Source organism: Gallinula chloropus (assembly GCF_964237585.1).
Source record: "Gallinula chloropus genome assembly, chromosome: 16".
NCBI classification, from domain to species: domain Eukaryota; kingdom Metazoa; phylum Chordata; class Aves; order Gruiformes; family Rallidae; genus Gallinula; species Gallinula chloropus.
The window spans coordinates 10014265-10029426 of NC_140101.1; the positions used below are offsets into that span (position 1 = coordinate 10014265).

The 15162-nt window shown below is 40.4% G+C and overlaps 1 protein-coding gene across 2 annotated transcripts in view; it reads right to left on the bottom strand.

The window, feature by feature from the left end:
* EYA2 (EYA transcriptional coactivator and phosphatase 2) overlaps positions 1–15162 on the bottom strand; it is a gene marked incomplete at both ends in the record, with an annotated part of 93306 nt that overhangs the window by 12653 nt on the left and 65491 nt on the right. For both annotated transcript variants that reach the window (XM_084271625.1, XM_084271624.1), the window contains one exon: positions 2942–3031. In XM_084271625.1, coding sequence (XP_084127751.1) covers positions 2942–3031 — 90 coding nt within the window. The remainder of the gene's footprint in view (positions 1–2941; positions 3032–15162) is intronic.

Here is a 15162-nt window from a genome sequence, read left to right on the forward strand (position 1 = left end):
TTTCCTCCTCTTCTCTACCTGCCTCTGCCTGTTAGGACCAAAGTCAACCATGCTCTGGTTGGTTCAAACTGCTGGGCCCTGCAAAGAGCCTGAACTTGGCTATGGACTTGTGCCAGAGAAAGGTTGTGTGATCTTCAGCATTATCTAGTAAGAGTAGTTTTGCTTTGGTCTCAAATTGGGCAACATCCTACTGCTTTCTCAGTTGCAGCTTTTTCACCCTGCCCCAGCGCTGCAGATGGTCAGGAATGGTTTCAGCCCGTGTGGTTTTAGCTAATCTTGTCTTGTACAAGCCAGTGCTACACCACTTGATGGTGCTAATGCATATGGTAATGTTTGTGGGTCTAGAAGGGAACCAGCTTCTGTGCTTGTGTTTTATCAATTTCTTTTTTATCATTCACTGCATTTTTTTTAAGCCTAATGCTTGGTGACATATGATCCTTAAATACCACTTTGTGAATACCCAAACTTGAGTAGTCAGGTATGGTTAATGAAGAAGGATGGATGATTCAGGTGTTGCAAATTCTTCCAGACCGCCGTGGCTTTTTTGGAAAGTGAAATTTTGTAAAGAACATTTACTTCTCTTGAATTTTTCCTCCTCCCTCATTTTTTTCAGTGAAAAGGCTCAGCTAAAACCAAACCACCTTGGTTTGGTTTGAAAAAGACTTTGGTTTGTTTCACTTACCAAGCATGTGTGAGAGGGAAAACCAAAATTGTTCAGTTTAAAATGCTCTTCTTTTTCCAGCTACCTGGGCCATGCACCATCATTTAGTCAGTTTAGTGTTTTTATCTTAGGGCTGGACCTAAAATAAAAATGTCTCACAATGCTATGCCTTTGCTTGCTTCTGCTCTGACTACATGGAACACTATGTTTTCAAAAGTTTTTAATATTTCTCATGGGTTTGAGCCATCCAGGTCCAGCAGCAAGTTGTTCCCATCTTTAGGCATCTATGGCCCTTTACACCCTCTGGAAAGGCCATTAAAGCTCTATGGGCTCACTCATTCAGTCACCAACTTTGTGGTTCTCAATTTTTTAGTAAAAGGTAAATTGATAAGAGACAGCCTAGGAAATCAGCAAAAAATGCTTCTGCTTTCTCATGCAGCAACAAAACAGCACTAGTAACATAAATGTTTGGTTTTATCATCTTTGTAGTCCAAACTACTTAGAGGCAACCTCCTTCAACACTGTGCTGAACAGATGTGTCCTGTAGCACTTGCCTCTCTTCCTGTGTTGGAGATGGAGCCCAGGTATTTTGCACAAGGTTTTGATTTCTATTTGGACACATGGTGCTAAACTGTAGCTATAAAAACTGGACTAGTTTGTACTCAGTTACATGATCCTCATGGAATGAGAGAGTCACGTATCTGAGCAACTTTTGTTTAGCTCTTGCTTTCTTAATGTCTAGAAGTCAAAGAAAAGAAAAACAACTTACTTTTTATAACGAAAAACTCTGCTCTACTGTAGTGGCTAAAGAACTTGAGAGGCCATGTGAGACAAGAGTGACATAAGGACTCTGCTTCTAGCAGCCAAAGCTCTTATTAATAGATGTGCAGAATTTGACTGAGGCCAGGCAACATGTTACTTCATTTCATGTTTTAGAGCAGTAAGTAAAGCAAAGAGAAAACTTGTTTGAAGCGATACACCAACTTATATTCTTCCAAAAGTCTCAATAGGCAGAGGGTGATTGTGCAGAACATGGAGCTTTGTTGCATCACATGTTGAGAGCTGATGGGTGGAAAGTGGTGGTTGCCTATTCAATGTTATCACTACTTATATAGTGCCTTGGACTCCTGAACAGCACCATTCCCTCTTTTTTTCTTTTCTTTTTTTTTTTCCTCCCTAAGAGAAGGATTTTTTTCAAGTCACATTTTCCATAGTCACCAACATTTTCCATACATTTTCCATAGTCACCAGCTCCTTCTTTGAAAAAATTTGAAAGAGGAAAAAATCTGTCAGTTCAGGTGCTACCCACTTCTTGTCTTCAAAAGGAAATGAAAATTCCCAGCAAATGAAACCTCAGATTGTAAGGAGATAGGTGGCAGGAAGGATGTACCTCCTGTGATGCAGAGGACCACAGTGCAATTAAGCAATGATGGATCAAGAAGTTCTTGTTGGACTCATCAAGCATATAAAAGGCTCTCTCATTTCATCTGGCACAGAAACAAATTCTTCCCTTTTTCTTCATTTGAAAAACACCATGGAAGTCTGCCCTAGGGATGCCAGATTTTTTCCTCCAAACAACTTCAAGCAGTTCTCAGACTCCAAGGTGCCCACAGCACAAACCCCTCTTACTCACTTTGTTGTGATTCATTCAGACTATTTCTGATTGCAATGCAAACAGCTTTTCATCAGCGCTGTACAGCCGTTTCTCAGCTGGTGACAGAATTCTGCTAGCATCACTTGGCTTGATTTTTACCATGGATTCAAAAGGATTTTCACTTTGTATAAGGCACAGTCACATCTAATCAGGCCACAAACAGGAATGATTTTTCCTCTTGGTCTTTTATGTTGAAACTCCAATAGTTTCATCCTGCAATGTGTCTAAGCTTGAGCAGACCTCCTGCTCTGTATGTGCAAAGTATCCTCAAGAAGAGAGACAATTTTTAAAACCTCATAGCTAATTGCCACCTGCCCCATAGGAACTAGGCTAATTTAGCTTAATAAAATTATTAAATAGACAATTTCAGGAGAAGTAGCAGCAACGTCCTCATTATTAGATTTAGCAAAACTGCCAAAAGCCATCACTGTAATTGCATATTTAGCAAAAAACTTTCCTTAACAGAACAAACATGTCAGAGGGACACCATAAGTATGCTTCCAATAAGCCATCTAAGGCCCATTCTTTGGGATCAAAAATTAAAGTTTCTTAGAAAAATGAGGTTTTAGCACAGATGCAAACGATTAGAGAGAAAGAGATGTTAAATAAAATAAGCAGCTACATACCTCCAGGTCATTAAAGAACAGATGTGTATCTGCAAGGTTGAAGATCATTTCTTCCATCATAAGACCTATCCGCACAGACGTTGTAGTGTCCTGTTAGGGGAAAATGAGGATTTTTTAATTCACTTTGACTTTTTTGTTTTCAATTTTGGGGTGGGGGAATCTTTGAACAAGCACAGGATCTACACATTCCTGTTTTGGAAGATATGTGTATTAAAGTAAATTTATTTCCCAAGTGTATCTTAACATGATTTTCCCATCCTTTCTTTTACTTATCCTAGATAATCACATACTATTCTTTGAAGGATGTCTGTGGCTTGCCTTGACCAATAATAGCCACCACACTTCAAATGATATAATAAGAGCCTTTATACATTGAGACTAGATAAGAATTGTTTCAGTAGGTTAGGCCAAGAATTGATTTCCAATTGCATCATTAGTGACTGGTTAGGATGCAGTTACAAGCAAGAGGGTGATCCTTTCCTGACTCCATCCTTCAGAACAGCTATAGGTGGTGAGCATTATTTTCTTTTAATGTCAAAGAGCAATCTGATGATCAAAACAGAACCCACGAGCTCAAACATTGTTGAGTCTCTTTAAAGGGTGCAATCTATTAGAGCTTTACTGCCATGCTAACTGCGGTGAAAGGCAGGACAGAAAGGCAGATGTGTTGTTACCACATCAGAGCCCAGTGTGTGATACAGTACTACTACACTGCAGTATACAGTACTTGGCAGCACACCTATGCCTGGAGGGAGATGCAAGAGCCACCATGTTACTAAGAAGTTCTTCCACCAGACCTGCCTACTCATTTAATAGCATCAGCAGAGTTAAACCAATCCCATCCTATCACAAAAAACACTCATAGCATGATAAAATGCTTGTCCAAATATGACTACTCCTGCTCAGGCCAGAGTGTGCTCTTCAGTGGTATAAAGCATGCTTGCAGAGCCAGAACTGCAGCCACAGTGGTACTTACACCCAAATAAATGCACTGATTAAAAAAAAAAGACAAGACAAGAGACAGCATATTAAAATGCTGGATGGGTTCATGGGTCATTCTATCTAGTGTCAGAAATGGTGACATGCACCTGATGCTCCTGTCTGTATGTGCTGGCTGACTGAGACAGTGTGCTCATTCTGCCATTTTCCTGTACCAGCAGCCCCCTGCCCAGCCAGGTGTGGCTCTAACTTGGCCCTTCCCCAAGAGGGTCCCAAACTGCTCCTGAAGAGAGAAGGACAGGTTGCAGAAGCTCTGGCTGCCTGCAGCATTTTAAAAATACTTTTTTAATGATTAAGAGAATGTGGAAAAGCACATGCCAGCAGCTCTAAATGGCTTCTGTATGGTCTTTAAGCATGTGTGAACTTTCTCACATCCAGATTCTGTTCCTACCACCATCAGTGGCAAAACTGTAAGTGAATTCCCCTGGAGAAGGACTATGCTACCTGCAGCTCCCCTTCAGTGCTTTTAGTTGATTCCTTTTAGAAAATTAATGTTTTTCCCTGCCCCTTGCTATCCAGCCAAGACACCACAACTGCCTGTGAGAGGGCTGTCACTTCATTTCCTTGCCAAGTCAGCAAGAACAAGTTTAAATCAGCCCAAGCTGATGGGGTTTGGCCAGAGAAGCCACCCACAGATAATCCTGTGTGGCAGAAGTGACTGATGCTTTTGGCTGGGCCATTTCCCTTTCTTCTGGTTTGGATGGCTACGTTAACAGCTGACTGTATGTGCACGGCAGACCTATTTGGTCCTCCAAGCTGCCCCTTAGATGGGGGATGGTGGACACAGCGGGTCTTACAGCTCTTGACCTCCTGCTTAAAAGCTGCAGAATGAGCACTGGACACAGTCTCTGTGGATCTGTTACTCTGAAATACACTCAGGTGCCCTGCTGTACCCAGGCTGGACCACAGCACTATTAAACGAGTCTCAGTCGTTTTACCACGTCTCATACATGAAGTTAACCACTCCTCCCAACAACTGACCTTGTTCCTAAACCCACAGCAAAAGCACGGAAATGCACTGATGTCAACAAGGTTGCCAGCAGAACATATTTTGATCAATTAAACACTTCAAAACACAAGCAACAATAATCTGTGGTTAATCTGATAAACACTCATAGCTCAAAAGTATTGTGCCTGTTCAAACTAAACAACAACAGACAACTTGGAAAAAAACCAATAGAGAGCATTCCCACAACAGGCTTTTATTTGGAATTCATCTTCATTAGGACACAGATCTCTCATCTTTATGTTTATGTGAGTGGTTTTCCTTCACTAAAGTTACAAGCCATGCTAAACCAGGGCTGATTTCTATGTAGACTTTGCTCTAATTTTCTGCAGATTTCTGTGGAGTTTTTGTATGACAGGACAGAAGTGAATTAGTTGAGGAGCTCTAACAGGGAGCACAATGTTTGGAGGATGACTACATTTCAATCAACCTTTGCGGCAGATGCTGTTGACACGGATGGTGTATTACACACTAACCTAATTATTACGCATTCTTGGTGTAGTTCTCTTTAATTAGAGAAGAATGGCTGTGGTTTCAGCCATGTGTGTGACTCACAAGCATTGTGCCCATCTAAAGAAAAGCTCTGTCACTCATGTTTAAACATGCTTGTTGCTGTCCCAGAAAGATGGGCACTTTCTCCTCTGGGCAAAAAGTAAACTTCAGCAGACTTGCCTTGAACACGTCTCTAATTTTAAGCCCCAAACCTGCTTTCCTGACAAGGCACAGGGACACAGGAGTAATCAGGGCATCTGACTGTGGCTCGACGTGAACAGCACTGAATCAAATTTTACTACCCAGGTGTAGTTACACAGGGGAACTGTTTTGAAGAAAATATCCTGCTAGGAAGAAATTATTTTGTAAAATAGTTTTTAATGAAGCAATTTATTTTTATACATTTCAAGGATCATTAGCCTTTAAAACTCTTTCAGGAATTCTCATTGGTTGGTATCTGTCATTTATCCTCTAAGTTTTGTCTTTAGCTTTATTGGTATTAATCACTAATGGGGAGTAGGAAACATTTCCACAGTGTATGAAGTTACCTTCTCTTAAACTAAACAATATGGAAATTAAACTGTAGATGTTAGGGGAAAAAAAAAATCTTTCTCTTGAGATAGAGAATATGATGGGTTGGAATGAAAATAAAACAGAAAAATGCGCTTTACCACCCAGAGGGGAAGTCATTTGGGGAAATGATTTGGCATCACTGCCTTCACAGTATGGACATTTCCTCTATAGCAAGGCTTGCTTCCAAGTCTTAAAGAGGCTGATAAAGTTAAAAGGCAAATCAGCACTCCCAGTATGATGTAGGTGTCTAGAGGCACTAGGCCAGGGTTCCACTGGCAGTTATTTATTTGCATTACTGTAGCATCTAGAAGCACTAGTCCTGGGCTTGAACCCCACTGTGCTAGAGGTTGTACCCACACAAAAACATGGTTGCTACAGCTTTCAATTCAAGTATGAACGAACAGGAAAATCAGACTGAGAGGAAAGCACCAAAACGAGATGGATATGTCAATCCACATGTTGTCCAGATTCTCTGTAAAATATGTAAATAGTCTGGAAGAGAATTACATGGTTTATCTGAAGATTCTGACAGAGAATTCTTCCTAAGCACTGAAATCCTATACCACTAAAGGATATCTCTGTGCTGCAGGGGATGCCCTGATGGACTGCTAATGCCTATGTTTGAGTTTAGCAGGGCAACATGAAGTTGCCACATCCATACCACTGAGCCCTGCTAACATGTTCTTCCATAGGAAGAGTGCACCCTGGAGCCCTGGGAACAAGCTGCCTGGGTAACTGACCTAGTCAGTGTTTCCTGACACATATAAAGTCCAACGAAGAATGGACCATGGACAGCTTGAAAACTGCTTTTTACACTGAAAACAGATAAATCTAAAAACTCAACCCTAAGTGCTTGTTTAGTAAGTTTAGAGGAGCAAGGTCCTACCCCTCTGCTTATCTACAAGTCATGCTTTCACAGACAAGGAGAAAGGCAGGGACAGAAAACAGACAATAAACTCCATTTGTAACTACAACCTCCAGCATTACAGTGCATCCCTATATACCTCATCTCTGTCAGTCACCATTGTTGGAGCTTTCTTCAGGGTCAAAATTAAATGGCCCCACAAATTACTTTTAGTGCTAACCTCTGGTGCTCTGATGTGATGGACCAGGAACTCGGGACCCTCCACCACACAGCTTTAGCAGGCTTCTTCCCATCAGCTGGGGAGAGAAGCACCAGGAGAGCAGTGGTCATTTTGAAGTATTCATTCCTTGGACATGTCACTCTGCTGTTTGTCATAGCTGTGAATTTCAGCTAAGGGCTGATGGGCTACTGCCGACAACAACCATATCTTGTGAGCAAGAGAATTTCTACTTTAAGTGAGGCACTGCCAACTCCCAGCTCTGTATCTGCATGTTTTGGGGTAGTTGTTCTGCCTGTTCAGCCAACAGTCCTACTAGAGGAAAACACGGGCAACAGAAGCCTGTGGAACATGCTGCAGAAGACAACAAAAGTGTCAATTCACCAACAAGGATGGATTCTTTCACATCTTTATGGCATGACCTGACACATTTGCTCTGAATGTTGCTTTTGTGTTGGCTAGTTGCATGTGCTGTTCCTAATCCTTGAACTAGCTCTGTACATTTGAAGTGAATTGCATTTTAAAATTACAGTTTGGAGAACATAATTAAACTCAAGCTAGCAACACTTTGCCTAAGTTTAATTTCTGTTTCTTTTTTAATTTAGATACCCTATTTTTAGTGATAGGATGCCAGAAGATGGCTAAAAAGAGTATGTTGAAAAGACTTCAGTCTGTCTTTGCCTAAATATGATTTCCACAAAAACTAAAGGTGAGCAAAGAACAAATACTTCCCTATTACAGCAGTGGGCTAAAGTGAGAAGTTAGGTCTGCTGACTGATTAGCCTGGATTTTAAGAAAGCAAAGGGAATGCAGAACACATGGGCATAGCTAAATTAGCTTTAAGTTACTGAATGTGGGTAGAAACAGCTCTGTGTTGTTGTGGCATGTACTATGGAAGTCTCTAAACCCTTCTTCATGAGCCAACCAACACAGAAGCCTGTATTACCGATTCTTCACTACTAAAGGTACCAGCCTGACCTACACAAAAGCCCACAGGCATTGTAGCTGCACTTCAGACTTCATTGTCAGCATCTTCCCAAAGGCTCTATATTAAAACCTTCTTACCACTGCTCTCCTGAAACACTGAGATTGATTTTTCATAAACTGCTTATACTTGCCCTAGAGAACACATTAAAAAGACATGCATTTGTTAACACCTGCAGCTACTACTAATCCCAGTGGCTGGGTGTCTACAGCCAGCTCTCCCCTCTTGTACACTGTAATTTGAAAGGAAGAGAGGAGACTTATCTTTGGCAATCTCTCAAGTGCAAGTCAGTCTTGCCTCGAATTCTGGCTCCAAAGCCTATTCCAAGCCTCTGCCTTAAGGTACCCTGTTCAGACTTGCAGGCCATTAGCAAAGGGGCAAAGCTGGCTCCTTTGAGATGGATAACAAATCAGCTTGTTGTCTGACTCTGCTTCTATTTAGCAATGTGCCAATTAACCCGACATTCAAAATGTTAGGACAAAGTCATTCCGAGCGTGGATCTTGGATCCAGATCTCCCCTTGCTTTAAAAAAACAAAACAAAACAAAATAAAGCCCTAGTATTTAAAACTAATCAGTCTCTTTCAATCCCTGCCAAATACCTGTTTATGCCGTGAGCAAATAATTACTTTTCTACAAGGAAGAAAGTATTAATTAAGAGTATTCATCAGACTCCTATTCTGTAGGGTTTATCTGCCACAGGTGTCAGCCAGAGGTGAGAGATGGATTAGTATACAATCAAGGGCTTTCTAAGTTAAATCTCCTCCTTGTGGTTAGCTGTTAATAATGAAGTTGTCACCAAAAGAAGCAATATAATAGTTTTAATTGCATTAAATTACTTGGAAACTCCTGGAAAATGGACCAGCTTGGTTGTGGTATAAAATTAATAACAATAATAATAAAAAACATAAAGCTAAAAATACGTGGGCCACACATTTGAACAAAAAGAGTTTGAGAGAAAATCATTCTTTGGTTACAACATTTTACGCCTTGATCAGAATTTGAGAGATGAAGTCTTTCCAAAATACTGGGAAATTAACCACGTGCATCAGTTCTAGTTCAAGAAATCACAGAATCACTTAGGTTGGAAGAGGTCTTTAAGATCATCCAGTCCAACCACAGCCTAACCTTGCCAAGTCCACCTCTAGACCATGTTCTCAAGCACAATATCAAAGAGAACACATCTAGTTTTTCACTACACTTACATAGCTAGCTTACAAATTATACTTTTTCAATAGGTATGGGCTACAGCTAGACCTAGCTTCTCAGAGCTTTTCAACTGTGAGAGTGGGTGTTTGTGAGAAAGATTGCTTTAAGTAACCAAAGTAGCTCAGGAACTGAAATCCATTTTCAGAAGTGTCTTAAGTGACTACAGTTATAAGTTTTCTTAAAAATTGCCTTTTTTCAAATAGAATCACCCAGCTTTCTCACTTTCAGGATTTAAACTTTTTTATCCAAAAATTAAGACATACTGTTTTACCTAAAGACTGCTATATCCAAGTTTACTGACAACGTACTAAATTTAAACAAATAGTGTCTACACTGATCACAGTATGACCTTCTGAAAAGTCCATGCAAATACAATTTAATCTCTTCAGATGCCTTTTCATATTCACCCTGGTCTTGAGATGTACTTCCAAAGTGTTGCTTATTATTTACTGATGGGCTCTTGTTCTACTGGCATGCATCTGTTCAGAAGTGGTGGGTGCTACACCTTGGATATTATTGCAGTATGCAAATGAGCATGTAAGTGACCAAATCTTCACATTCAAGAGCACAAAGAAGTTGAAAAGGTTCTTCTCCCTCTCTAAATGTACTATGCTTAGGGACAAGCAGTAATGACATTAATTTATCCAGTGTCTGAACCCATGAGTTCTGAAATGTATTACAGTCCTGTGGGAATCCTGTACTTAAATACAGGTTAAAAAGCTGGGCTGTGATGCTTAAGAAGAAATGGAAATTGTTTCTATTAAGTAATACAAAAGGTTCACAAACAAAAATCTGAAAGTAATTTCTGTTTACTATTCAGGACGTAAGATACTAAAGAGGGAGTGGAATTTAAACTAAATATATTTTCATTCCCTTCCCATCCCCACAGGAAAATTACTGTCTATTTCTATGTGTAAGCTCTTCATAGTTGTGTGAAAAATGCAAAATTGCTGGTGGAAACACATCAGTGTGCAGTCCTCAGCAGAACTGCATATTTTGCAGATACAACTTTCTAAAGAAAGCTACAACCCTTTGGTTTTTTTCAAACTATTTTTCCCTTAAAATCAAGTCATGATTGACCAATACTAGAAAACAGGTTCCCTTTACTCACATTCGTTTGACAATCCAGCATCGTTTCTGATATACTTTCTATGTCAGAAATAATCCTTTAATTCTTCAAATGCCACACGTGCACTTTGCTTAGAAAACCCTCTGCTCACCTAAGCTCTAGGACAAGAGGTTACATCTACACGAGCTCAGAGTATCTTCCGTGCCCACCATCTAAGCTGTTGTGGATCTGGTTTTGCTGTTTCTGCTGCTGCTCCTCATCTACCAGCACAGATGATAAACACAGATGTTTGCTCCCGAAATACACATTTGAAATAATCAAATGGCTGGAATTATTTACTCCCTTCTCTTCAATAATGAACTAATAATTGATATAGCAGCATGTCTAAAGTAAAAGACTATTTTATTACCTGCAGTGATTGAATGCTTTTTTAATTTAACTTAAAAAGGCATTAAATACAAGGTTTAGCCTCCAGTGGGTAAAAAAATCTCCAACTTCCTCAGAAAATCCTTTCCAAATTGTATTCATCTTGACTTAATCCATGATCTACTGAGTGAATTAGGCTCTATTTGTTTTGAAAATCTATTTTATGGAGTTCCAAGGACTATGTTTTCCTTAGGAAGGGCTTATTCTGCCTTTCTGTCCAGGATGCCGGCTAGCAGCCCTCAGCACAGGCCTCTGAAGGTTTTTAACGTCCCAAGGTGCCCCACACATATGACTAACAAAACGTAAATAAACACAGCTGAGCCAGTAAGAAATTGGAAGGTTTTCTCATTAAAGAAATAAAATAAACAGATGTCCTTAAGCACTTTGGCTCATGTTTGTCAAAGGAATGGAAAACTCTCAGATGTTTGAACAGCAGTAGTGATATAAGGCCACATCTCAAGCGAGAGGAGAAAAAAGCGACGCCATGGCACTTAGAATTAACTAATAGTTCTCAAGGGAGGGCGCTTTTGATTTGAACCGTAGCAACTTCTACAAATAGTTTTTAACAGCCGAGCAATAAAATGGGGTTTTATTCCTTCTCAGTTTGTAAAGTAGTAAAGGACAGATTCAGCTATTAGAAGCATGAATCACCATCAGATCTGATTAAATCCCTATGGTGTTTCAATCAGGTCCTGGCTTTGGGGTCCCTTGAGAGAACAAAGCCAGGAAAAGCACAAGCTACTTGAAGCATTCCATGAAAGCAAGGGAAAAAAAAAAAAGACACACAGAAACAAAAGCAACCCTAGGATTTTACAAGGATCTTGAGTAGAGCCAAGCAGGAACTCTTCAATGACTTTTTTTCTCTTAATTGGAAATGATAATTTACTTACAGGAAAACTTGTAAGAACATATAACTGCCAATAAAACTTTTGAGGAACAATGTTTCTTAGATCCAGAACATAATTTCTGGTGAGTCCAGTTCACAGCTAGCCAACATACAGCAGCTATCAGATCTACTTGAAATGCTAGAAAACCATGCTTAGGTCCTGTCCTCAACAGTCTAGGCCAAGCAGCAACTTCTCTGTCCGAAAGGTCTTGAGGCCCTGCTACCACGGGAGGACCCTTTCCTAGTTCTTCATGTTCCTGTGCCACTGCGAGTCTCTCAGCAGAGAGGCAGAGCCCAGGTTCACGTGCTGTGTGTGCCCTGTCTCTATCTCACTGATACCTGTCTACTTACAACTTGGATAAATTTCACGTTGCCACTTCTGAAATGCAAAAGCAGTAAAAACACGTGGCTATCAAAACCACAGCTTCTACATCAACCAAGAAACTACAAGGCAAACTGCAAGTCTCTACCGAAAGCAGCCAGAGTGCCCACCCAAGCAAAGTGAGCACACAGTCCAGGCTCAATGATAATAATGGCACATGCTGAATGCTCTGCACTGATGCAGTTATCAGAAGCCTGCAGAGCAGGTTTCTAAACCCTCCTGAACATCGTATCAAGTGCCTACGAAACTTCTTTTTTGGCTTTTTGGGTAGGGTCTCCTGCTGAGAAAGGAAAGAGCAGAGAGATTTCTTTGGGATTGACAGCTTTGCTGCCCCAATCACTTAGACCGTGACTCAGGATGTTAGTGCAGGTACACATTCAGTCAATCATGGGCAAGAAAGCAAAAGGCCATGTGAATCTCAGGCCACTGACTGCTGCTATAAGGGTTATACGGCAGCCAACATACGGGAAAGACATTAAGACCAAATGCCTGATGACTGTAATCCATGGGATAGAGCAAAGAGTGTGGGCAGAGGGAACAAAAAAGGAGCAACCTAGGCCAAGCCATTCCTTCATGCTTTAACCTTGAGTCTGTCTTAAGTTCTATTAATACTGTGAGCAATTTGTTTTCTAAACACCTGAGATGAACTGTCTATGGTCTGAGGAGCCCATATCTATGGCAAAGACCAGAGCGGCTTCCCTCAGAAACCAAAGAGAATTTTCACATGCAATCAGGACAGAAAACACCAAAGTGTTAATGATTAATAATATGACTACAACTGGTAATTTTTTTGTGAATTCTTTCTCCTTTTTTCATTCAAAAATCAGATTTTTTGGACAGCTCCCTGTTGCAGCCTACACCAAGGAAGGGACAACATATATTGCAGAATCATTTGAGATTTTGTAGCTAAAGAACAGGAGCTTAGACCCAAATCTCTGAAGCAATAGTTGACGTTCCTCTTTTCTTTCCAAAAAAATCACTCCAGAAAGATGTGTTATTCTTCAGCTTAATCAGCTTTTGTAGACCAATTCTTTAAGTGGCTGCACAGCAGCTCTACCAGTGCAACAGACAGGATGACACTGAGACGTTGATGTCATATATAAACTGACACTTTTTCTGGAGGAAGACATAGAGAACCAAGACTTCCATGTGTGTGATTTAATTCAAAGCAAGTGCATGCCTAATTACAGGCACATGAATCTTTTATGACCAATTATGGACAACAATAAGCATTTTAGACCTTGATACCTAATTTACTTTGAGATTAACACTTAGTACATTATTCAAGTATGAGACTCTGAAACTCTCTTAACCTCTGGCTCACTGCTTCACTTTTACTTGATAGTTCAACTCACTAAAATATTTTTGAATTGTGTTTCTATTTAACAGTTCCCAGGACAGCTTGTTTGAGTGTGTTGTATTCCCTCTTGGTTTAAGGTCTGTTTCAAAGCTCACCAAAGCCTCTGATTGTCTTTGGATCAAGCCGTTAGCCTATAATACTTTTATAACACAACCATTTCCCTTATAGGAAACCCCTGAGGAATTTGATGAAACAAATGAAGAGCTAAAAAAAAAAATCCTTCTAGAGAAGTTTCTCAAAGAGCCTGTTGTAGCTTAACAGAAAAGGGGATTCATTCATTCAAAAGAATCGTGTTTGTATCATTCTTTACATCTGTAAAAAGGAAATAGCCAACAGAAGTTTGTCATTTTGTACCTTTAAAGGCATTCCAAAGCAGACATTTCCCCAAGTTTCCATTTTCCTCTCTCCTATATCCTTTTGTAGGCTGCTGCTCACAAGTGCATGTGTTGGTCTAACTCTGCTCTCATGACCAATGGGAACACCTTGGCTACTGATGACTGCTTTTGATAAACCCTTTCCGGCTTCGCTCCCCAACCCCACTTCATCCCCACAAAAGGTGGTCTAGAGATGGCAGCTTCTGCCTTTACGCCAGCTCATCACCAAGAGCTCACAGGTACTACAGTGTCAGGCTGACTCATCTCCACGGATCCATCACACCCTTCAGTCCATTCCCATTTGCCCTCATACAGCAGATCCCAACCCCACACCCTTTCAACTTGTGTGGGAGACAGCAGATGAAGACGTCTGTTTCATAGGTTTTATGCTAGAACAAAGTCAGCTCATTAAAGGACTTCTCCATATACGTACCGCAGCCCCTACTCAATGCTAAGCATGACCACATAGCAGATCTACTCAGCGTCAGTTTATGTTTCCTGATCCTGCCTAATTCCTTCTACTTTTTGCAGGCACTAGGTTTGAGCTTACACATGTATACCTCAGGCTGCCTCATTTATTATATTCCCTGGGAAAAGTAACCACTTCAATTACCTTGTACAACACAGGTCTGAATAAATCCCTGCATGGAAACACGTGCTTGGTTTTCAGAGGGTGCTGTTGGAAGTGTTAGCAGCATTCCAAGTGCTGCAGTAGACTTCCACACCACAAACACCATTTTATATCCTTTACAACTGTGCACATCTAACAGTGAACAATAAATCTATCTTACTAATTACACATTCAGCTTGTTATAACAATCGTAAAACAAGTACAGCTGGTAAAGCCATGAAATGATGTCAAATCATATTTCTGCTTTCTAGAGAGAAGCAGGGTTATTTTCCAGTCTCCTGATGAAGCTGACTGTTCAAAGCCATGTGTGGAAACAGCTGCCAACTAGGTCATCCACCTTTAATTAGGTAATGATATTGTCTTTTTTCCTACCCATTTAGAAGTGTTTGACATTCTGTAATTCAAAGTGACTTAAGTGTTTATCATAAAAAGCTGCCTTAGGAAGAAATTGAAGCACATGGTACTAAATCCAAGAGCCAGCATTTTCTGCTTAGCAGCCAAGTTCAGTCTGTTCAGCCAGAGAATTACCTAAAAACTGGAATTGCCTGCATTTCAAAGGGGGTATCTGAAGTATGGATAGTTAAAAATATGGTTCCTAAAACACATAAAAATGTGAGCTTCAGCAGCCTTGTGGGAAGAAGAGCTTCTTCATGGCAATCTAGACTGACCAACACAAAAGCTCTTGTAAAGATTATAAAGTCTGAGATGCATAAGAAAAAGACTAGTCTAACAAAACATGTGTTACCTCG